Source organism: Prenolepis imparis, unplaced genomic scaffold (genome assembly GCF_030444845.1).
Source record: "Prenolepis imparis isolate NDT839.2.m4 unplaced genomic scaffold, iyPreImpa1.0 SCAF_99, whole genome shotgun sequence".
Lineage (NCBI taxonomy): Eukaryota > Metazoa > Arthropoda > Insecta > Hymenoptera > Formicidae > Prenolepis > Prenolepis imparis.
In genome coordinates, this window is record NW_028141257.1 from 54,724 (window position 1) to 77,920 (window position 23,197).

Genomic DNA, 23,197 nt, shown 5'->3' on the forward strand with positions numbered 1-23,197 from the left:
GGTCGAATCCCGTTAAGGGAGGGAACTACGGCCTGTGGACACGGGGGGGATCACAGGGGCTCAGCTACTACCGAGCCCCCATTGCACGTGATCCCCCCCGGGAAGGGACGCGGCAAGGGCGGCCCTCTCACCGATGCCTAGAGTGCCGTTGGGAGGGCACCACTGCCTGTGGGGGTGCTCCCTCCCCTTCTGGGGGGAGTTCCCAGGAGTAGGGCCCCCGGAGCGTTGGCCGAATCTCCCGTCCCTTTTGGGAGGGAGAGGGAGCCTCGTTCCGGCAGCGGGGGGTGGCGGCTCGAGCGGGAACACTCGAGCCGTGACCCCGCCCCCCAAACTTTTTGGGTGGGCGCGGCGTGGGGGCGGTGCCCCCCTGCGCCGCAACCGGGATAGGACCGCACGATGTGCGGGGGAGAGTGTCTTCCTCTCGAGGAAGATGCTCTTCCGGGAAGATCGGGCCAGAGGATGGCAGGAAGCAATGCTCGGTAGTTCCCTACCATCCTCGTAAGAGCCAGCGTAGGCACCCGCTGTAGTTTTAGTGAGGTAGGTCTTGACCCCCCTGATCGACCCATTCGTGGATCGGTCAGGGGGAGCAAGGAGTCCCACATAACCCTCATCCTCTACCCGGGGGATGAGGGTACCATGAGATTTCCACAGCGCCAAAAAAAAGCCCCCCCCACCACCTCCGCCCAGCGCCCTGTGTGGCGTAGGTATTATGTTGGTGACGCCTCCCCCCACCCCCGCCGCCACAAATGGGGATGCCCACCGAAGTGGACACCCCCACCGACGATGGGAGAAAAAGGAGAGCCGCCCCCACCCTCCCGTGAAGCCGTGGGGAGGGGAGTTCCGGGACTTTAAATGTCCCGGGTCCCCCCCAACGGCCTCATCCCGGGTCGACGCTTAACTGCGCCGAACCGGGTGTGGGTTCGCCCCCCCCCGATTTCCGCCGTCTGCGGGACTATCCGCATCCGTCGGAGAAGGAGGGGGAACGTCCCCGCCGCTTCCTTCATCTTCCTCCCCATTTCCAATGTCAGGGGGGGAGTTTCTCCTCCCCTCCCCCTTCTCTCTCTTTCTCTTTCCTCCTCCTCCTGCCGCGACATTACTTTCTCGCAGAAGGAGGAGAAGGCTCCCCATTTTTCTTTAGATTGGACCATCTCCCCCACCACTGCTGTGAGGGAGAGGTCTCCACTTATTTTTCCCTTTAGCTCCTCCCTTTCGCCATGCCACGCAGCACACTCTTCTAGAGTGTGCTGCGCGGTGTCTTCCTCTGCTCCACATTGGTGACACCGCGTGGTGCGCTCTTTGCCTATTAGACTCAGGTACCTATCGAAGCAACCGTGCCCGGTAAGCACCTGAGTCATTCTATAAGTCACCCCCCTTAGCCCCACCTATCCCTCTATTCTTCTAGGTGGGGCCGGATGGCCTCGACAGTCCTCTGTCCCGGTAGTCTCGGATCCTCGAGCATACCGGTCCAACTCTCCATCAGGGACCGTCGAGCTTGGGCCCTAATTCCGTGTCGGTCACGGTTCGTTATTGGGACACCCTTCCTTTTCAGCTCGCATGTACGCCGGTAAACCTCGGCGTACATTTGAGCCAACAGCTCCACGGGGGGTATCCCCGCAATGATCCCCATCGCCGTCCAACTGACGGTCCGGTAGCCCCTGCATATACGACCGGCCACCCGTTTCTGCAACTGGTGCAATTTTGCTTTAATATCGCGGGTGGCCGTGACTTTGTTCGCCCACACAGGGGCCCCGTACATGATCATCGCATGGACCGTGGCCGCATACAATCTTCGAACCCTTCCGTCGGGCCTCCCCCATATTTGGTAATAACCTACTCAGGGCCATAGAGACCCTCTCTATTTTAGGGGTTACCCGGCGAAAGTGTTCCCTGTAGGCCCATCTACCATCCAAGTGGAGGCCCAGGTATTTAATTTGGGCCCCCACCAAGACAGGGGTTCCTTCTACGTTAATATGGGCTTCCGGTGGCTTCCCGTGAGAGCCGTCATGCATGTATACGGCTTCTTTTTTTCGGGGAGCCACTTTTAGCCCCAATCCCCTTACTGCGCGCACCACGCGGTTCACCGCTATATTTGCTCTAGCACGAGCCTCCCCCCAATCTACTCCAGCGGCCACAACAAGTGTGTCATCCGCATAGCACACTATGCTGCAGCCGGAGGGGAGGGCAGTCCGCAAAACCGTGTCATAGGTGAGGTTCCACATCAATGGCCCGAATACCTTGCGGAACCCCACCCGACATCTCCCTCTCGCATACCTCAGCCTCGCGGTTGATATAACCAATCTTCCTCTCGCGGAAGTAGTCCCTCACTATGGCGAAGAGGTAGGGAGGCACTCTGTGATGTTCCATCGCCTCACCTACCCTTCGCCAGGGCAGGGTGTTGAATGCATTGGATATATCCAAAGATATAGCCAATGCCACCCCGCCCTCTTCAGTGATGGCCTTCACAACTGAGCGGACCCTGAAGACAGCGTCTATGGTGGACCGCCCAGCCCGGAAGCTATACTGGTCCTTATTAAGATCAGGACCACTCCGCGAGAGATGGTCGACGAGGCGGTCGGCAATAATTCTTTATAGGATTTTGCCCGCCTCGTCGAGTAAACAGATAGGCTGGTATGCAGAGGGCTCCTCCAGCGGTCTGCCCCCCTTTGGAAGAAGAACTACCGTTGCCCTCTTCCAGACCGGGGGGAATATTCCCTCCCTAAAACAGCCGTCATACACTTGCAACATTTCCTTCTCTAAATGGGCAAAGGCAGTGGCCCATATCTTACCATGTATGCCGTCAGGACCTGGGGCTTTGCCCCTTTTTATCTTCCTGACGGCGTTTCTCAGCTCCCCTCCCGTGACCCCCATCTCGTCGCCGGACCACTCGAATTCCCTGCGGGGGATCGGTTCCCCAACCCGCTGTATCTCCCGCGGGAATAGGACATCGATGATCCGTTCGACGAAACAGGGGTCTATCGATTCAATCAGCGGGGACGCCCCTCTCCTCAGCTTATTGAGAACCATCTTGTATGGGCGCCCCCACGGATCCCTATCAAGAGAGAGGAGCAACTCGTTCCAGGCCACCGCCTTTGCCTCCCTTATCGCTGCACGCAATTCATCCCTCGCGGCTCGGTACGCGTTCCATGCGTCCTCGTCCACGTCTTCTCCCCGTCGCCTTCTTCGATGTCGTCTCCTGGTTTGGTCGGTCAATCGCCTTAGATCGGCGATCGTTTCCGACCACCAGTAGGCGCATTTGGGGGGTCGGAATCTAACTCTAGGCATGGAGGCGTCACACGCCGCCTCCACTGTTTTTAGCATCCAGCCCAAATGCTCCTGCAGATTCCGACCCCCCCTCTACTCCCCTGGCTAGTAGAGCCGCTTGAAGCATAGCTCCGAACATGTCCTCGTCAAGCTTTTTGAGGGACCATCGTCATCGCATCTTCTCCTGGGCTCGGCGGCGGTCCTGCACCTCGGGCGGAACGACGGAGACGGAGAATTCAATGTACCTATGATCGGACAATGTCTCCGCCTCCGTCGCCACCCTCCACCCCTCCGATAACCTCCATTGCGGAGGGAGTCGCCCATGTCAGGTCTATGACCGACTCCCCCCGCATCCTAACACATGTGCTGGTGCTCCCCGTATTCATTACGGAGAGCCCCAGTTCCGCCGCCCAGTCCAGGACTACTCTCCCTCTTGCATTATTTTGCGGGGAACCCCAAGCGTCAGATTTGGCGTTGAAGTCCCCCGCAATTATAGTTGGCAGTGGGAGATGCCTCCTTACACATTCTCCCACTGCCCCTAACCTCTCATCGAACTCCATGCATCCCATATTTGGAGAGGCATAGAGGCTTACGACGACAATGGCCCCCCATCTTACCGCGACATATCCTACTCCGGCTTCGATCTTCGAAACCGGAGGGGAGTTAGTTGCCCCTCTCCATAGAATGGCAGCCGAGCCGTCCGTGCTTCCCACCCAGTTTGGGTTATCTTCGGGAACACGGTACGGCTCGGATACAATGCCAAGTCCTCCACCACGTTCAACAAGGTTCTGTATAAACAGATCCTGAGCCCTTCTGGCGTGGTTCAGGTTTCCCTGCAGCACTGGGCAGCTCATGTTGAGCTTTTGCTTGGCCTTTCTTCTGGTCCCACCTCCATTGCATCCGGACCGTCCTCACTCAGATTCTTTCTTAGTCTTTGCTTCTTATTTCCTCCTTCCCTTTGTCTCTCTTCTTTTTCCTCTTCTTTCCTTGCCCTTGTCCTCATCCCTATGACAGGGATTCTGGACGTTGAGGGGTTAGGGGGTCTGGCAGTGTTAGTGGTGATCGACAGTGCCACCTCCTTCACCTCAACAATACGAGGTTTTTCTCTTCTCTCTTTTCCTACTCCTTGTGTTGTACTCTTTTCCTTTTTTTCTTTTTTCCCCTTTTCCGCTGGGGTCTCCTTCTTTTCTAGGGGTTTTGGACCTAATCCGATTCCCCTGCTGCCATTCTGCACCGGTCCGCATGCACCACTCCCTGCCCTATGATTAGCAGGGAGTCCTTTGTCACTGCAGACCGGGCAGTTCACCTTTCCTGTACATGTTCTGAAGGGGTGTCCTTCGCTCCCGCATCTATAACAGCGGGAGCTTCTGTCTACATTGTTTGGGCACCTGTCCCTCACATGACCCCCCTCCAGACATTTGAAGCACTGCAAGGGCCTGTCTTGGAGTATCTCCACTCTGGCCCTTGCCCATCCAATTGTGATCCTCCCTTTCTCTCCTATTTTCTTTGCAGCCGCTAGTGGGCATCTAGCCCAGGCTGTGCCCATATCTGCAGGAGACATCCTGATGTCCCCCACTCTGACGCTCTCTGCGTCACATTCTCCGGCTTCCGCGATCGCCTCTATTATCTCTGAGAGTGAGATCGACCCCTCCAAGTCTTTAACTCTCAATTCAGCGGTCTTGGTGGGCCGATCCACTCTCACACTTCCTTCCCGGCGAGCACCTCTTGGAGCTTCATAGCAAAGCTATCGGCTAGCTCTTTTCCAGATTGGATTACTTCTCCTTCCTTCCCTCGTATTGAGGGAATTTCAAATTTCATCGCTCCCGTGAGGGCTCTTTTAATTTGGATTCCCTCTCCCTCCGGGAACCCAGTTCCGCCAGTTTTATCTTTTTCCTTGCTTCCGTCATGTTCTCATCATATGTCCCTTTCGGGCACGTCAGAATCACCGCAACTGTTCGCGGGATTTTCTTGAGCCTCTCTTTCTTTATCTTTGGACCTTCCCTTTGGGGCTGTCCGTTTGTGGAGGTCTTCCCCTTCTCTTGAGCATTTTGCTCTTTATTATTGTTTTTCTTCCTTTTGACCACACTGGTCCATTTGTTTTCCTCCTCTTTCTTTTTCTCTTCCTCCCCTTTCTTTTTACTTTCCTTTTCTGGATTCGCAACTATTTCTGTTGCTTTGATTTTCCCCTTCTCTTTTTCTTTTTCTTTGTTTTTCTTTCCTTCCTTTTTTCCTATGTTACTGGGAATTGGGTTTCTTGGAGTCGGGTTACGAGCGGGCGGGTTGAGGATTGTTACCCTTTGCCCGCTCGCTCTGCTTTTCAGGCTCTTGTCTCTTTCGGTCGGCATCTCGTCCGACCTAAGAGGTGGCCTTAGTGGCTTGGCCACGGTGGCGGTGGCGTCTCCAATCATCCTCTCCATCATTGGGAAGAACTCACCGTAGAGTATTCTATGGAGCGTTTTCTCTATTTTTTCCTCCAGTTTATTTTCCTCATCCTCTGTTTTTTGAACTTGAGGCTGTGGTGTACTCCCTTCCTCCACTTCCATCCTCTCCCATGTCTTTGGTATTGGGGAGGCTCCCCTGCCTTTTGGCAGAGGTGGGGTTTCCTCAATATTTCCTATCTCGTGTGTTGGGGCGGCTCCCCTGCCATTCTTTGGCAGAGGTGGGGTTTCTCCAACACTTCCTTTCCTTGGATATCCTTTCTTGGGGGCTTCCCTACCCTTTGCGGGTAGAGGTGGAGCTCCCTTTTCCGCCACCGTGACCTCCCATCGCTTGATGGAAGAGGGGTTACGGAGGCTTCCTCCCATCCAATATGTCCCCATTCGTCCATATCCGAGACCTTGTCACGGGATCTTTCCCTCTCTTTCTCTTTATACCTCATACTATCTACTATCCTTCTTAATTTACTATTTTCCTCTCTCAAGGCTTTTAGTTCCTTGCTCACTTCCTCCAATCTCTTCTCGATGATTGAGGGGCTGCCGGTCTCTTCCAATTTCATTGTAAGGATCGTCGCTGCCGCACTCATCTTAGCGGCCGATTCCTTGATTTGCTTCTGAAAGGTTCCCTTCAGATTTCCCGAGTCCTTAGCCACTTTGTAGAGTTGGGTGGTTTCTTCCGCAACTATTGACTCTATATCTACTATCGGAGTCAGCTTCATCTCTTCCTCTAGATTCTTCATGGATAAGAGAAATTCTTGATACGCCCTCGTGTCGTAGGGCTTCGATGTACTATCGAGAATGTCTCTCTCAATCTGTGCAAATCTTTCTTTCTTCTCTTTTTCCTCCTTCTCCTGTTTTAAATAATAGGCGCCAGTGGTGGGAATCCTTCCCTTCCCCCCTTCTTCTTCTTACGAAGTCTGTCTACACTCATTTGGGTGACTTCCACCTCCTCTGTCTCATGTCCGCTGAGACTTACCGTGTCAGCGACAGAGTCTGACTGGTCCTAGTACGTCTCTGCATCCTGTTGTTTATTAGCGGACACCACTTGTTCTTGAATGTTTTGCTCCTGTCCTTCCTTAGTTCCGACTGTGATGTTAGCAGAGCTTGTACTGCTCGCCGGGCTCATTTTCATTCTTCTGATGGGAACCGTGCACTCAAGCATGTTGGTGCTTGTTCCCGTCCCTCCCTGTTTTTCATCAAGGCTTCCGCCTAGCCTTGTCCTTATTTTAGGAGATCATTCGTCCTTTTTAATGGGAGATCTATCTCTACATTTCCCTCCTCCATTTCTTTAGGCTCATCTGAGCTCTTCCGTCCAGGCCAAACGCCGCTATAGGAGGTTGAGAGGAAGAGGCCTGGGCAACGATGACGAGGGCATGGTAGGGGCGCTGGAGCGTTACAGAGAAGCTCGTAACGCTCTGAGCGCCGCCATCAGAGCGTCGAAGGCGAGGTCCTGGGACGAGAAACTCCAGGTCCTCAATGCCGACAATTGGGGGCGTCCATATAAGGCAGTCATGAGAAAGCTGTGGAGACGGACGCCCCCCGTGACGGAGCCATTGGACGCCGAAGTGCTGGAAAACATCTTAGAGACCCTCTTCCCACAATGCGACAGGGTTCCCGAGCTATACGTCAGGGAGCCCGTCGCGTGGGAAGAGGAGTACGAGGTGTCCAATGCTGAGTTGGCCGGGGTGCCAAAAGGCTTAGGACCCGGGGAAAACAAAGCCCCGGGGCCTGATGGCATCCCCGGAAGGGTCTGGCTATACGCCTTGAAGCACTTGTCTGGACCAATACGACGGCTGCTAACCGACTGTCTCAAGTCGGGTGAGTTCCCCCCAGTCTGGGGTAAGGCCAATCTGGTCCTTATCCCAAAAGGGGGCAGAACGGACGGAGCGCCTTCCGCATACAGGCCCATTTGCCTGCTCGACGAGGTCGGCAAAATTTTCGAAAGGATCATAGCCGACCGAGTCGTCAGGCAGATGAGGGAAGTGGGGCCTGACCTCCACGAGGACCAGTTCGGATTCCGCGAACACAGATCAACGACGGACGCGATCCTACGCGTTCGTCAGTTCGCGGAATCCGAGGCTGAAGAGGGCAGGGTAGTTGTCGGCGTTGCACTAGACATTAAAAACGCCTTCAACACCCTGCCCTGGGGAAAGGTGAGGGGCGCCTTAATAGACCATGGCGTCCCACAATATCTCGTGGAGGTCATTAAGGCCTACTTCCGGGACCGGAGCCTGGAGTACCGGAACAAAGCCGGTACCAAGTGCGGAAGGCAAGTGTCGTGTGGTGTCCCACAGGGGTCAGTTTTGGGCCCGCTGTTGTGGGACATCACCTATGACACAGTGCTTCGTTCTGCCCTCCCCCCGGCTGTCGAGTCGTCTGCTATGCGGACGACACGATAGTCCTGGCAGGGGTGAATGACTGGGGGGAATCAAGAGGGAAGGCAAATCTCGCGGTGGCCTGCGTGGTGCGTGCAATTAGGGAACTGGGCCTTAAGGTGGCTCCCCATAAAACGGAGGCCATCTTTTTCCATGATGGCTCCCAGGGGAAGCCACCAAAGGCTCATGTCATCGTGGACGGCATCCCCGTTCAGCTGGGGCCGAGTATCAAATACTTGGGTCTCTGGCTGGACGGCAAATGGCACTTCGACGCGCACTTCGGTCGTCTGGAAGAAAGGGCCAGTGGGGTAGCGGCGGCACTTAGCCGCCTGCTGCCCAATCTTGGCGGGCCGGACAACCGGGTGCGCAGGTTGTATGCGGCAATAGTCAACTCTGTGACCCTTTACGGGTCACCGGTATGGGCGGGCGAGGCGGTGGCAAGGAGACGGATCCGGGATATACTTCGCCGGATCCAGAGGAGAATGGCCAACCGCGTCGTCCGCGGTTACAGGACGGTGTCGCATGCAGCGGCCTCGACCCTCGCTGGACTATATCCCATGGAGCTCCAGGCATACGCCTACAAGAGGGCGTATGAAAGAATGAGAGAGCTCCGTGGGATGGGGTTCAAAATAACTAAGAGGGACCGAGGCATAGTCGGAGCGCAAACCCGACGACAAATGCTAGAGGAATGGGGGGATTGGCTGGAGAACATCCCCCCATCCAACTCGGGAGAGAGAGTCGTCGGGGCCGTGAGGCCTTTTTTTCTTTTTTTTTTTTTGGCGCTGTGGAAACCATCATGGTACCCTCCACCCCCGGGTAGAGGATGAGGGTTATGTGGGACTCCTTGTTCCCCTTGACCGTTTCACGAATGGATCGATCAGGGGGTCCAAGACCTACCTCACTAAAACCACAGCGGGTGCCTACGCTGGCGCTTACAGTGATGGCGGGGAACTAGCATTTGCATCACTTCCCGCCATCACCTGGCCTTACCTATCCCGGGAGAGCATCTTCCCCGAGAGGAAGATACTCTCCCCCGCGAAAGCATCGTGCGGTCCAGCCCGGTTGCGGCGCAGGGGGGCACAACCCCCACGCCGCGCCCTCCCAAAAAGTTTGGGAGGCGGGGTCACGGCTTGAGTATCCCGTTCGAGCCGCCACCCCCCGCTTCCGGAACGAGGCTCCCTCTCCCTCCCAAAGGGAAAAGAGATTCGGGCAACGCTCCGGGAGCCCGACTTCTGGGAGTTCCCCCAGGAGGGGGGGAAAACCCGTCCGCAGGCAGTGATGCCCTCCCACCGGCGCACTAAGGCACCGGTGAGACGACACCCGCTGCCGCGTCCCTACCCGGGGGGACCACGTGCAATGGGACTCCTAATGAGTCCCTGTGGTCCCCCTGCCCCCGGACCACGGTTCCCTCCCTTGCGGGATTCGACCATCGGACGGGTGCAGCGCCGAGGCCTTCCCCTAGGGGAGGAACTCGGCAGGGGCGGGGGCGGAAGCAGCCCGGCCCCCGGTCGCAGGGCTTTCGCCATGCGGCCGCTGGCCAGGCGACACCCGCCCCCGCCCTCCTCTTCGGACTACAAGTCCGCCCCTAAGGGGCTTCCTTTGTAATGCCGGGCGGGGGGCACAGCGCCCCCCGCCCAACCACACCGCCCAAATGGGCCTCATCCCCTTTCTATTTTGGGCGAGGGGGGCATAGCGCCCCTCGCCCAACATCCCGTTATATCTGGCCGCCTCTCATATAAAGGCGCCCCCCCGTGTGACTTGGGGAACCTAAGTTCCCCGTTATTGTCATGGGGGGGCTTGCTGTTGTTGACGGTGACGGGGTCTTCGTGTTCTCCCCCTTCCCCCGCCACCGTCTTCCGGCTCGTCACGGGCTCTCCACCCCCCGGCCACCACTACGGCGGTTTCCTCGCCCAGGCAGCCAGGAGGGGTCTTCCCTCTCCTCCCGGGATTCAGGGGTGAGAGGGAGTCTCCTCCCTCTTCCCCGTCTTTCCCGCTCTCTTTCGGCCTTCTCCTTCTGCGTCATGACATTGTAGCAGAAGGAGACCGCCTCCCATACTTCCTCGCTCCCGGCCATCTTTGCAACAATGGCCGGGAGCGACAGATTTTCCCCAGTTTTTTCGACAAGGACACGGCGCTCCTCAGCCCACGCTGGACAGAACTCCAGCGTGTGCTGCGCCGTGTCCCTGTCCTCGTCGCAGTGGTGGCACTGCGCGGTGCGCTCCTTCCCTATTCGACACAGGTATTCGCCGACATCCATGTCCGGCGAACATCTGTGTCACGTGATACGACATCCAGCCGTGAGGCCTGTCTTCACCCACTCTTTTAGGACAGGCCTCACAGCCCCGACGACCCTCTTTTCCCGAATTGGATGGGGGGATGTTTTCTAGTCAATCCCCCCATTCCTCCATCATTCGTCGTCGGGCTTGCGCCTTTACGATGCCTCGGACCCTCTCTGTTATTTTGAAGCCCTCCCCACGGAGCTCCTTAACTCTTTCGTACGCTCTTTTATAGGCGTACGCCTGGAGCTCCATGGGGGGCAGTCCTGCAAGGGCCGAGGCCGCTGCATGCGACACTGTTCGGTACCCGTGGACGACGCGGATGGCCATCCTCCGCTGTATTCTAAGGAGGATATCCTTTATTCTACGGATGGCCACCGCCTCGTCCGCCTACACCGGTGACCCATACAGGGTCACCGAGTTCACCACTGCCGCATACAGCTTCCTAACCCGGTCGTCTGGCCCGCCAAGATTGGGCAGCAGGCGACTGAGTGCCGCCGTTACCCCGTTGGCTTTCTCGGCCAGACGACCGGTGTTCGCCAAAGCGCCAAGTACCGTCCAGCCAGAGCCCCAAGTACTTAATACTTGGCCCCAGCTGGACGGGGATGCCGTTCACGATAACTTGGGCCCTTGGTGGCTTCCCCTGGGAGCCATCATGAAAGTAGATGGCTTCCGTTTTGTGGGGAGCCACCTTAAGGCCCAACTCCTTTATAGCGCGCACCACGCAGGCCACCGCTAAGTCTGCCTTCCCTTTTGCGTCCCCCCAGTCGTTCCCCCCGGCCAGAACTATTGTGTCGTCTGCGTAGCAGACGACACGGCAGCCGGGGGGAGGGCAGAACGGAGCATTTTGTCGTACGTGATGTTCCACAGCAGGGGGCCCAACACTGACCCCTGTGGGACACCACACGACACCTTCCTTCCGCGTTGAGCACCGGTTTTGTCCCGGTACTCTATTCCACGGTCTCTAAAGTAGGCCTTTATGACCTCCACGAGATATGGAGGGGCGCCATGTTCTTCAAGGGCGCCCCTCACCTTTCCCCCAGGCAGGGTGTTAAAAGCGTTGGTTATATCTAACGATACACAAACCACCACCCTACCCTCTTCAGCTTCGGACTCCGCGAACGATCGGACGCGCAGAATCGCGTCCGTCGTTGACTTATGTTCGCGGAATCCGAACTGGTCCTCGTGAAGGTCGGGCCCCACTTCACGCATCTGCCTGACGAGTCGGTCGGCAATTATTCGTTCGAAGATCTTGCCGATCTCATCGAGCAGGCAGATGGGCCTATACACGGAAGGCGCTCCATCTGTTCTGCCCCCTTTTGGATGAGTACCAACTTGGCCTTACCCCAGACTGGGGGGAACTCTCCTTCCCTGAGACAGTCGGTATACAGCCTTCTCATTGGTTCCGACAGGTGCGTCATGGCATATAGCCAGACCCTTCCGGGAATGCAGTCAGGCCCCGGGGCCTTATTGCCCCGGGCTCTGAGCCTCTTGGCAATCCCGGCCAGCTCGGCGCTGGACACCTCGTATTCCTCCTCCCACGCGACGGGTTTCCTTACATGTAGTTCACGAACCCTGTCGCATTGTGGGAAGAGGGTCGATAGTATATTTTCCAATACTTCGGTGTCCAGCGCCTCCGTCACGGGCGGCGTCCATCTTCGCAGTTTCTTCATTACTGCCCTATATGGACGCCCCAAGGGTCCGCATTGAGGCCCTGGAGCTGTTCGTCCCAGGACCTTGCCTTTGATGCTCTGATGGCAGCGCTCAGAGCGTTACGAGCTGATCTGTAACGCTCGAGCGCCTCAGCCACGACCTCGCCGTCGTCGCCGAGGCCTCTTCTTCTCATCCTCTTGAAGCGGCGTCTGGCCTGGACGGAGGTGCGTCTCAAGTCCGCAATCTCCTCCGTCCACCAGTACGCCGCTCTCTGCGGCCTCGGGTTGGCTCGGGGCATGGAGATGTCACAAGCATCCCTCATGGTTTCCCCGAGCCATGCCACCTGGTCCCCTATCCCTTGCGGTGCTTCTGCACCAGGCCAGGTGGCAGAGAGCATGGCTGCCACCAACCTGTCAGAATCCAACTTGGCTAGGGCCCACCTTTTGGGTAGGTCCCCCCCTTGGGCGCGGTTCAGCACCCCCCGGCGGGTGATGTCGACCCTCATCCGGATGTATAGATGGTCGAAGTGGGTCTCTTCTTGCATCACTCGCCAGTCCCTAATCCTGTCTGCCGCAGAGGGAGACGCCCATGTTAAATCAACAATGGACTCCCCCTGCGGCCTGACCAGGGTGCTGCCCTGATTTATGATACAGAGGCCGAGAACCGCTGCCCAATCCTCCAAAACCCTGCCTTTGCGGTTCGTTCGCCGGAAACCCCAATGCGCCGGATAGGCATTGAAGTCGCCGGCGACCACAATTGGTTCGGGGAGTCTCCTCAACACGACGAGCGAGATCTCGTCGAGGATATCCCCGAACGTGGCAGGGTCTACACTGGGGGGGATATAACACCCGATTACCCACAGTGGGCCCCACTCCACGGCTGTATACCCTCGCCCCCCTCCGATCTTGGTGCACGGAGGGGAGCCTGTCTCCTGTCTCCACGTGATCGCGACCGAGCCGCTATCGTTCGTGGCCCAGCACGGATTATCGGCTGGGACACGATACGGCTCGGCCGCGATCCCTATTCCGCATTTCCACTGCGCCAGGGTATGTAAGAAAAGATCCTGGGCCCTGGCACAGTGGTTCAGATTTGCCTGGAGGAGGCCTATTTGCTTCGCCATAATTGGCGACGCTTAGACCTCCTCCATGGTCACCTCCATAAGCTCATTGGTTTGAGCTGGAGGCGCGTCTCCTCCTATCTTCACCTGTTTGGAGGCGCCCCTTTCTCTACGTCTACGTTGGAGTTTGGGCGCCTCCTTAACTTGGCCTTGGGCGAGCCCGGGGGAGGCAAGGCCATCCCCGGAGCCCCCCTTGGCCCCTCCTTTCTCCTCTCCTTGCTTGCCTTGGGAATGCTCGGGGGAGGCTACGCCATCCCCGAGACCCCCCTTAGCTCCTCCCTTCTTCTCTATCTGTCTGCCGCCCTTCTTGGCGACCCTTCCACCCTTCTTTGCGCGGCAGCTCTCACCGCCGGCGCGATGGTAGGCCGGCAAGCCGGCCTCTGCGCATAAGACGCAGTGCGTCTTATTTTTGCATTCTATGGCCTTGTGGCCAAGGGAGCCGCAGTTATAGCAGCAGCCAGTTCGATCAACCGGGCTGCTGCATTGCTCTTTGACGTGCCCTCTTCCCATTGACCGGAAGCACTGGAGAGGGCGCGCTTTGAGCGGCTCTACCCTGGCCACCACCCATCCCACATTTACTTTACCCGCCGCGGCCACCTTGACCGTGGCCGCGATTGGGCACTGCAACCAAAGGGTGCCCATGGCCCCCTTGTTGAAACGGATCTGGCCCGTTTTGATTTCGGAGGCCTGGCACCCTCCAATCTTAGCTACCGCCTGCTTCACTTCCTCGACGGTAGCTGAGTCGTCGAGTCCGTGTATTCTGATATCGCCCCTCTTACAAGGGCGGGTCACCCGGACTCCTTCTTTTCCGTCTAGCGCTTGTCTCAGCCTCTCCGCGAAGAGATCTACCTTTTCCCCCTTATTTTCCCCCGGAATCTCATATAGGATGGCCCCGGTGGCTGCTCGGCGAGCCTTAACGTCTTTATTGCCCAGCTCCTCTAGACTCACCTTTTGGCGGGCAAGGGCAATTGTCTCGCCGTATGAGCCTTCCGGGCAGTGAATAGTCATCGCCGCCGTCCTGGGGTTCCTCCCGGACCTCCTCACAGTAGCGCCTGGGGCAGCCTTTCCCTCGGCCTTCTCTTTAACCGAGAGGGGGGGAGACTTCTTGATCCCGCTACTGCTCTTGGAGGAGGGCTTAGCGGGCGCTGGTACCGGCGCCCGACTCTTCCTCGCTTCCTTCCTCCCAACGACCTTCACCCAGGCGGAATCCTGGGCATCCGAAGGTCGCGGGAGCGGGGGAGGATTGTTAGGGGAGTAACCCCTTGTTTGGGCCATCGCCATTATTGGCTTCGGCCCATCCTTTCCTGGGTCTCCCAGAGGGTTTCCACCCTTTTGGGAGTTACCCTTTCTCTTTCCTTTCTTCCCGGCGCCGTCCTTGGCAGGGACCGGTCCCTTCGGCGGCACGTCGTACTGCCGGTCGGCGTCGTAGGGGACTGCTCTGCTCGGGGGAGGTTTTGAAGGCGGGCCCTTGGCTCCCTTCTTAAGCTTTTCCTTCATGTCAAGCAGCCCCTGAATACGCGCGGTCAACTCTTCGTATGCGCTCATATCCTCCTGCCCTATGCCAGGAGGGTAATCCTCTAATTTCTTGACAGCTCCCTTTACAGGGGGTCTGTTGACCGGTGGCGGCGCTGGTGTTGGGACATCCATAGCGATGTCCACATCCATTGCGGCGTCCACCTCTACTTCCTTTCTTGCTGTGGCGGATGAGGAGGTAATATCCTTCCTTACCACGTAAGGGTTCACCCCCTCATTTATAGCCTTTGGTGGCGCAGTTCTTGGTGGATTTCTTCACTTTGGCTTTGCCTTCCCCTTATTTGAGACGTTGAACTTCGTTCTTCAATTGGAGTATCTCTGACATGAGTATCCTATTTTCATTCTGTAGAGTCTTTATTTCGCTCTCCCCCTCCGGATTATTAGTCACTGTGGCCTGCGACGAACTTGTCGCGGCCAGAGCGGCTATGGCGGCCTGCAGGTAACAGGCCGCATCAGATATTTCTTTTTGCACGTTACCTTTTAGTCTCTTGCTTTTTATCGCGCATTCCTTTAATACGGTAACGCACTCCAATCCCCTCGCAGCGACATCAAGCGTCTGCGCCTGCGAAACCTCGTCGTTGAATTCGGCAGTCTTCTGCTCAAACCTCTGCCACGCCTGGTTTTCACACACTGGCGTGGCAGGGTCGAGCATCTCTGCCTCCTCCCTGCGCTCTTTCTCAGCGAGCTGCTCAGACTCTCTGACCTTTTTTTTCTCATGCTCCCCGGTGATAACGGGGCGCCGTCGTTTCTTCCTTTTGGGGAGGGGTTTCTGCCCCCAATCGGAGTCGTACGTATCGGCCTCTGGTAGAGGGATCTGGGCGATGACCTCCATCGATACTCCCTCCTTCTCGGTCTTAGACATCTCTTGTCGAGATTCCGCCACCGTGGGCTCCTTGCGTGGTACAGCTTCCTCTCTCCGGAAGATCACTCTCGGTTCCCTCACCAATTTCATCGCCTTTACAGCGACCTTAGAAGACCGCGGCCCCGGTCTGGAACCTTTGGTCTCCTCCTCCCCCTTAGTACTTAAGTTATTGGTTATGTTATTGCAGCTCATTCTTTTTATTCCCACTCCCTGCGAAGGCTCGATCGGCCGACGTATCTCCCAACGACCAGGGGACGACCCAGAAACACGACCCGAAACATGACCGGAATCGTGCCCCCGGAATCGACTCCCAAACCGGTGCCCCGGGGACACCCGGGGGGCCGGCTTATGCCGCGGGCCGGGGGGGATACCACACCCCCGGCACAGGACACCGAGACCCTTACTCCCCCATGAGGGGTTTGACTTCCCCATGGGGTTTCGGGGGTCCCCCGCCTCCGACAACGGGGGCACCTCCGCAGGTGACGCCACTCGGGGGGCCCCACGGACGCTTTAGACGGGGTCGCCGCTCCCCGGCCCCGCCCTACACGCCGTGGCGACCAGCACGTCCCCTCGCCGGCGACATCACCTGCCAGCGGGGGGACGACACCTCTCCTGACCGGCCGGTTCGGAAAGGGAAACGGTCCCGACCGGCCAGGAGTACATGCTCTCGCCGCCGAGCCCCGCTTCGGGATATGTCCGAGCGGCCTCGGCGGCAGGTCCGCGTGGCACCCTCCGGGCCATGCCCCTTGGGTAACCCCTACGGACAAAGTCCCTCGGGTGACCACGCGTGACCTTCCGCGCCGCGCCCGGCCCGAGCTCGGAATACGTCCGAGTGGCCCGGGCACGGCTAACCCCAGGGACGCTGGGACGGGGACCCAGGCTACCCAGCCTGGAGACCCTCAACCAGCACCCCGGGGCCCTACGTGTCGCCGGGCCCCGCCTCGGAAATGTCCGAGCGGCCCCGGCAACCGACCGCCGTGACACCCTCCGGGCGATGCCCCTCGGGTAAACCCTCCGGGCAAAGCCCCTCGAGTAGTCACGGCTGGTCTTCCCACCCCGCGGCCCCAACCACAAAGAAACCCACCCCGAAACCCGGCGGGAGCACTCCCAGGAGAAATCCCGAGAACACCCCCCCTCCCGGGGACACGGAACAGAAAACCCCGCGGCCAATGCCGCAAAAGCATGGCGGGAAGGCAAGCGCCGAAGCGCCGTGCAATGCCCTCTCCTAACGGTGCCATGCCACCGGGCGTTTGAATTCCGGGTCGCCATCCCTTACCACCTACGAGCCAAGGCTCTTATGGGGAAGTGGGCCCCGTCCCCCAAGACTGCGGGAAGACTCCCGCAGTCAAGGAGGAACCCCCGGAAACTAGGGGGAGCCCCCAGAGACCGGGGGCAAGTGTGCCTTATGATATGAGGCACTATCCGCTCTTAGCATCCCTCGCAAAGCTATCCCCTTGCGAAGGGTGAGCCCCCCCACCATGACAAGGTGGCGGATAACGGGAGGGGGGCCGTGAGGCCTATAATGAAAGAGTGGGTGGGTGGATAGGCCTCACGGACGGATGTCGTACCACCTTACACAGATATTCGCCGGACATGGTTGTTTCGGCGAGTATCTGTGTAAGATAAGGAAAGAGCGCACCACGCAGTGCTATCATTGTGACGGGGACAGGGACACGGCGCAGCACACGCTGGAATTCTGTCCGGCGTGGGCAGAGGAGCGCCGTGTCCTCGTCCAAATTATCGGGGAGGATCTGGCGCTCCCGACCATCGCTGCTAAGATGGTCGGGAGCGAGGAAGCGTGGGAGGCAGACTCCTCCTTCTGCTTCAAAGTTATGACGCAGAAGGAGGAGGCCGAAAGAGAGCGGGACAGGCGGGGAAGAAGGGGGAGACTCCCTCTCCCTCTGAATCCCGGGGGGAGAGGGACGACCCCTCCTGGCTGCCTGGGCGATGAAATCGCCGCGGTTGGGGCCAGGGGCGGGTCGGGCCCGCGGGGTCAGTGGCCGGGAGGGCGCGAGGGAGAGAAGGTGCCCGTGGTAGATGGGGAGGTGGCGGGGGCAGCCCGCCGAGGCGGGGACGCGGAGGCGGGGACGCGGAGGCGGACCCCCCCCCGTCGCAGGAGAAGAAGACGCCCCCCGGAGGGGACGGAGTAGAAGACGGGAGGTTGGGCGAGGGGCGCGGTGCCCCCCTCGCCCGGTTGTGGAGGAGGAGGCACGTTAGCGTGGAGCAGTCCAAGGAGAAGGGCGGGGGCGGGTGCCGCCCGGCTGGCGGCCGCACGGCGTAAGCCCTGCGGTCGGGAGTCGGGCGGCGTCTGCCCCCGCCCATGCCGAGTTCCTCCCCCAGTGGAGGGTCTCGGCGCTTCCCCCGGGTCGATGGTCGAATCCCGATAGGGTGGAAACCGCGGCCCGGGGGCAGGGGGGACCACACCGGGGCTCACTAGGAGCCCCATTGCACGTGGTCCTCCCCGGGTAGGGACGCGGCAGACCGGGGCCCTCTCACCGGTGCCTTAGAGCGCCGGTGAGAGGGCACCACTGCCTGCGGACGGGTTTTCCCCCCTTCTGGGGAGCTCCTCTGCCCACGCCGGACAGAATTCTCAGAAGTAGGGCTCCCGGTGCGCTGGCCGAATCTCTTTTCCCTCTTGGGAGAGAGAGTGGGCCTCGTTCAAGTGGCGGGGGGTGGCGGTTCGAACGGGAAAACTCGAGCCGTGACCCCGCCCCCCAAACTTTTTGGCAGGGCGCGGCGTGGAGGTTGTGCCCCTTTGCGTCGCAACCGGGTAGGATCCGCACAATGACGGGGGAGAGTATCTTCCTCTCGGGGAAGATGCTCTCCCGGGACAGATAGGGCCAGATGATGGCGGGAAGTGATGCAATTGCTGGTTCCCCGCCATCACCGTAAGCGCCAGCGCAGGCACACGCTGTGGTTTTAGTGCGGTAGGTCTTGGGCCCCCTGACCGATCCACCAGTGGACCGGCCAAGGGGAACAAGGAGTCCCACATAACCCTCGTCCTCTACCCGGAGGGCGAGGGTACCATGATGGTTTCCACAGCGTAAAAAAAGGCTCATCTGAGCTAGAGTTCTTCTTATTTGTTTTCTGCATTTGTACTTTCATTTTGTTTCTTCCCACTATCCCGCTGCGGCTCCGTCCCCCAGGGTATACCCCCACCGGCCAAGGGGTGCCCCGAAACATGACCGGCCACACCCCAAGGCCGGGCTCCAAGTTCCCCCGGGGAGGGGACATACGTCATTGGCCGGGGGATACCGCACCCCGAGCCCCTTACTCCCCAATGAGGGGTTTGACTCCCTCATGGGGTTTCAGGGGACCCCCGCCTTCGACAACGGGGGTACCGCAGCGGGTGGCGCCACCCGGGGGGCCCCACGGACTCTTCGGACAGGGTCGCCGCTCCCCGGCCCTGCCCTACACGCCGTGGCGACCAGACGTCCCCCCACCGGTAATCACGTCCGGTGGAAGGGACACACCTTCTCCTGACCGGCCGGTTCGGAAGGGGAAACGGTCCCGACCGGCCAGGAGTACAAACACTCGCCGCTGGGCCCCGCCTCGGAAACGTCCGAGTAGCCCCAGCGGCAGACCCGCGTGGCACCCTCCGGGCAATGCCCCTTGGGTAACCCCTCCGGCCAAAGCCCCTTGGGTAACCACGCGTGGTCTACTCCGCCGTCTCAGCCCAAGCTCGGAATATGTCCGAGTTGCCCGGGAACGGCAGCCCCAGGGACGCTGGGACGAGGACCCAGGCTACCCAGCCTGGAGACCCCCAACCAGCACCCTGGGGTTCTACTCTCGTCGCCGGGCCCCGGCTCGGAAACGTCCGAGCGGCCCCGGCGACTGACCGCCGTGACTCCCTCCGGGCAATGCCCCTCGGGTAAACCCTCCGGGCAAGGCCCCTCGGGTAGTCACGGCTGGTCCCCTCCCCCTGCGGCCCCCGCCGCCGAAAATCCCACCCCGAGACCCCGGGGGGACATCCCCCGGGAAAGACCCCGAAAAACACCCCCCCCCAGAGACACGGCACAGAACCCCAGCGGCCGAGGCCGCAGACTGCATGGCGGGAGGACAAGCGCCGTGCAGTGTCCTCTCCTAACGGTGCCACGCCACCGGGCGTTTGAATTCCAGGTCGCCGCCATCCCTTACCACCTACGAGCCGAGGCTCTAACGGGGAAGTGGGCCCCGGCCAAGTACGGATCTGCCAACATCGTCAGTGCTCGAGGACCTCAAACAGAAAACTGAGAGAAGCTCCAGCGGACCAGGACAGGAGTGCGCAACCACAAAACAGCGCAAGAAAACGACCCCAGTAATTCGGGAACGCCGCGGAGTGCGACAGAAGACTCTGCGGCGCCGACCAACAGCTGACCGTGCGGGAACAACGATCGAGCGAAAGAAGAATGCGTACCATCGTTATACTGTAAGTCAGCATAGTGTATAATAACATAGCCTGAATGTCGGCACCGTCAAAAAAGAAGATCACATTTCTTAAGCGCACCGGCGAAATTAACAAATAGATTCGGCTTCGTAACACCCGTGCATGAAGCGGCCCGCGATATTCGCGATAGCGTACGAAAGAATCTCGAATCCGAATACCCAGGCGTAAATCCGCGCGAACCGGAAGCTCGCGAACCCGAAACCCAAGGCGTAACAGACAACCAGTCCTCGCCGCATAATAATAACGAAGCAGGACCGAGCAATATCGATCGAACAACGGTTGATCGCGTTTCGGTAAGACGAAACTACTCCCCCGTGTCGTACGATAGTAGTATTTTTGAGATACCTGACGGAAACACTATGACACACCCCACGATCCCGTCCAACGACATAGATAGAGAAATCGAGCGTATGCGAACGCAGACTAGGCATGGCGCCGCCGCCCATTACGAGGATGCCGGACGTCCTAGCGAAGATCCGAGCAACGCGGTATTAGTCGAGGTTTTGCAGAGCTTCCGAGAAATGCAAGAGGAAATGAGACACCTCCGCGACCAGATGCAGGACCTACGTACTAACCGGGAAGACTTAAATAGAACGCGAATAATACACGAAAACCCCTATGCCGAAATCTCATATGGACGAACCGTGAGCAATGTGCGCAGGCAAACCGCACATCTGCATGGTTTCTTACGGCTGAAAGAAGCGCGGTACATGATACCTGAGTTCGACGGAACCTCCCAAGCCAGACTTAAAAATTTCTAAGCGCCAGCTCCTACGCTATAAAAATATTAACCCGGTAGACGAGAAGACGCTAATAGAAGCGATACTCTGCACCAAGTTAAAGGGGAAGGCTATGCTCGACTTTGAAACACGCGACATAAACAACTTCGCCCAACTTAAAAGGGAACTGGAAATCTGCTATCTAAGCAAGAGGAGCACTACCCATCTTCAGGTGGAATTCAACACCCTGAAGCAAAAACCCAGCGAAAGCGCCCGGGAATACGGACTACGCGTCGATAATTTAGCCATGGAACTGTACGAATCCATGATCGAAGGGCAGGCTTTCGGCAGCGAGCGCAAGCGCATTCCGGCGGCAGAATTACTGGATGTCGCTGGTCGTGATCCAGTAGCGAGTGTTTAAGTCGCCCTTTGACCCGTAGGATCTCTTCGCCATCGAGCGTAGGCGTCAGTTTCCTGAGGGGACTTCGACCGAGCGCCGGCCTTCCGGAGCGGATTTCCTCCAGATCGCGGCTGAAGCTCATGGATTGCACCACCCTGATCCAGCGAGTGGTCGCGGCTTGGAGCTCCTCTGGACCCAGGAAGGAATGTGGCGCTCTTGCGGGTGCTCCGTCTATCGCATCGCGAGGACGATCAAGCCAGCGCCACATCCAGGCCGAGACCCGCAGTAAGCGTTGGAGGGAAGAGAATCGCCGTAATTCTTCGGGCTCCCGTAGGTCATCGGTCACGTGACAGCGTGTGGATCGTTGCTCAGGAAGCTCGGCCTCTTTGTGGCCGGTGTCCATTGGCCATGCATCAGGGGGCTGCCTGAGATAATCAGGTCCTTGCCACCAGAGAGGATGTACCAACAGTTCCTTCGGGGACAGTCCGCGGGACTGCAGTCGGCTGGGTTCTCTCGACCAGGTACGTGAAGCCATCTCGCATCCTGGTTTATCCGCTGAATTTCAGCGACTCGGTTCGCTACGTAAGTTGTCCATCTTGCAGGGTGTCCATGGATCCAACCAAGCGTGACAGTGGAGTCGGTCCATAGGTTGACGGATGTCTTCTTCACGTCCAGCATGCTCCGAACGTGCTCCGCCAATTTGGCTAACAAAGTCGCCGCGCAGAGCTCTAAGCGAGGAAGCGACACTCGCTTGAGTGGGGCGACCTTGGTTTTAGCGACGATCAAGGATACGCTGGGTTGCTCGTTGGTGGACCGGAAGTACACCACTGCAGCGTAGGCTCGCTCGGATGCATCTGAGGAGCCATGGAGTTCCAGGGTGGTCGACGAGGTCCCGCAACGTAGCCAGCGCGGCAAGCGCACTCCTTCCAGCAAGCTCTTCCTTTAGGTTGATCCAGGCTGATGCTTCCTCTCTAGCCAGCGGGGTGTCCCAGTTGAGCTGTTGGAGCCATGCCGTCTGGATGAGCAGCTTCGCCCGGACCACAATCGGTGCTAGCCATCCCAGGGGGTCGAACAGGCGCGCCGTCTGGGAGAGCACAGTCCTCTTCGTGGGGGAAGCCTTGAGTAACTTCCGGATAGTGAGCGCAAACTCATCGGTCTCCGGGTTCCACCTCAACCCTAAGACTGAGTGATCGTTCGTTGGCAGCATGACGCCCGTAGGACCTGTCAGGTGATGTTCTGGCGGGATGTCCTCCAGGAGGGCTTCGTGATTGGCGGCCCATTTTCGCAGCGGGAAGCCACCCGCCGCGCAGAGAGAGGCTACTTCCCCCAGGAGCCGTCGACTCGACTCTAAACTGGCTGACCCGGTGAGTATATCGTCCATATACGTATTCTGACTCACCGCTACAGCGCCTAACGGGAAGCGACCTTCCTCGTCCGCTGCAAGTTGATGGAGAACACGTATGGCAAGGTAGGGCGCACTCGCCAGGCCATACGTGACAGTGTTTAGCCGGAATTCTGACACTTACCCTTTGTCTTCCCACAGAATCCGCTGCAGATCCCGGTCGTCTGGATGCACGAGGATTTGGCGATACATCTTCTCCACGTCGGCGACGAAGACGTAGCGGTACCGTCGCCAACGGGTCAGGATGTCGACTAGCGCCGGCAACAGGTTTGGTCCGGTGAACAGAGCGGCGTTGAGAGAAGCGGTGGCGGTGCGCGAAGAGCCATTGAAGACCACCCGGATTTTCGTACCGGCGTCGGAGGCCCGCATCACTCCGTGGTGGGGCAGGTAGCACGTCCTGCTCCCGGGGGCGGGCAACGTCTCTTCTACTGGCGACATATGGTCTGGTAGCCCTGCATGAAGTCGCGGTACAGATCCCCGAAGTCCTTGTCGCGATCGAATCGGCGCGTCATGACGTCCAGCAGGCGGGACGCGGCGAGGCGAGTCGATCTGAGATCTTGTAGATCTAGTGTGACTGGCAGGCGCACTTGGTAGCGCCCGTTGGACAACCTCACGTACGAGCGTGAAAAATGATCCTCGCACGCCTGCTCGTCAGTAGTCATAGGCAAGGTGGGGCGGGGCGGCTCCTCCGCCTCCCAGATTCGGCGCATGAGGTCTGTCAGTTGCAGCACGGCGGAA

General features: G+C 58.8%; 3 protein-coding genes across 3 annotated transcripts; all 3 read right to left on the minus strand.

Moving 5' to 3' along the window:
• Positions 1–1,390: 1,390 nt before the first annotated feature.
• Positions 1,391–1,756, minus strand: LOC145947559 (uncharacterized). The gene has a single exon (XM_083057354.1). It carries the CDS (start codon positions 1,754–1,756, stop codon positions 1,391–1,393), a length of 366 nt encoding a protein of 121 aa, XP_082913480.1.
• A 1,750-nt stretch (positions 1,757–3,506) lies between these two features.
• On the minus strand, positions 3,507–4,115 carry LOC145947560 (uncharacterized). The gene has a single exon (XM_083057355.1). The coding sequence runs from the start codon at positions 4,113–4,115 to the stop codon at positions 3,507–3,509; it is 609 nt and encodes a 202-aa protein (XP_082913481.1).
• Positions 4,116–21,399: 17,284 nt separating this feature from the next.
• LOC145947561 (uncharacterized) lies at positions 21,400–22,828 on the minus strand. The gene is made up of 3 exons (XM_083057356.1): positions 22,584–22,828; positions 21,979–22,535; positions 21,400–21,911 (listed from the first exon to the last, which is right to left on the minus strand). The coding sequence occupies exons 1-3, from the start codon at positions 22,826–22,828 to the stop codon at positions 21,400–21,402; spliced, it is 1,314 nt and encodes a 437-aa protein (XP_082913482.1).
• Positions 22,829–23,197: the final 369 nt, after the last annotated feature.

Excerpts from the sequence above, each read along its gene's own strand:
- LOC145947560 (XM_083057355.1), bottom strand. The coding sequence starts at position 4,115 with ATGAGCTGCCCAGTGCTGCAGGGAAACCTGAACCACGCCAGAAGGGCT.
- LOC145947561 (XM_083057356.1), bottom strand. The coding sequence starts at position 22,828 with ATGCGGGCCTCCGACGCCGGTACGAAAATCCGGGTGGTCTTCAATGGC. Across the intron at positions 22,536-22,583 it reads ATTCTGTGGGAAGACAAAGG|TGCGCCCTACCTTGCCATAC; the intron begins GTAAGTGTCAGA and ends TGGCCTGGCGAG. Across the intron at positions 21,912-21,978 it reads GGAAGAGCTTGCTGGAAGGA|ATGCATCCGAGCGAGCCTAC; the intron begins GTGCGCTTGCCG and ends ATGGCTCCTCAG.
- LOC145947559 (XM_083057354.1), bottom strand. The coding sequence starts at position 1,756 with ATGTACGGGGCCCCTGTGTGGGCGAACAAAGTCACGGCCACCCGCGAT.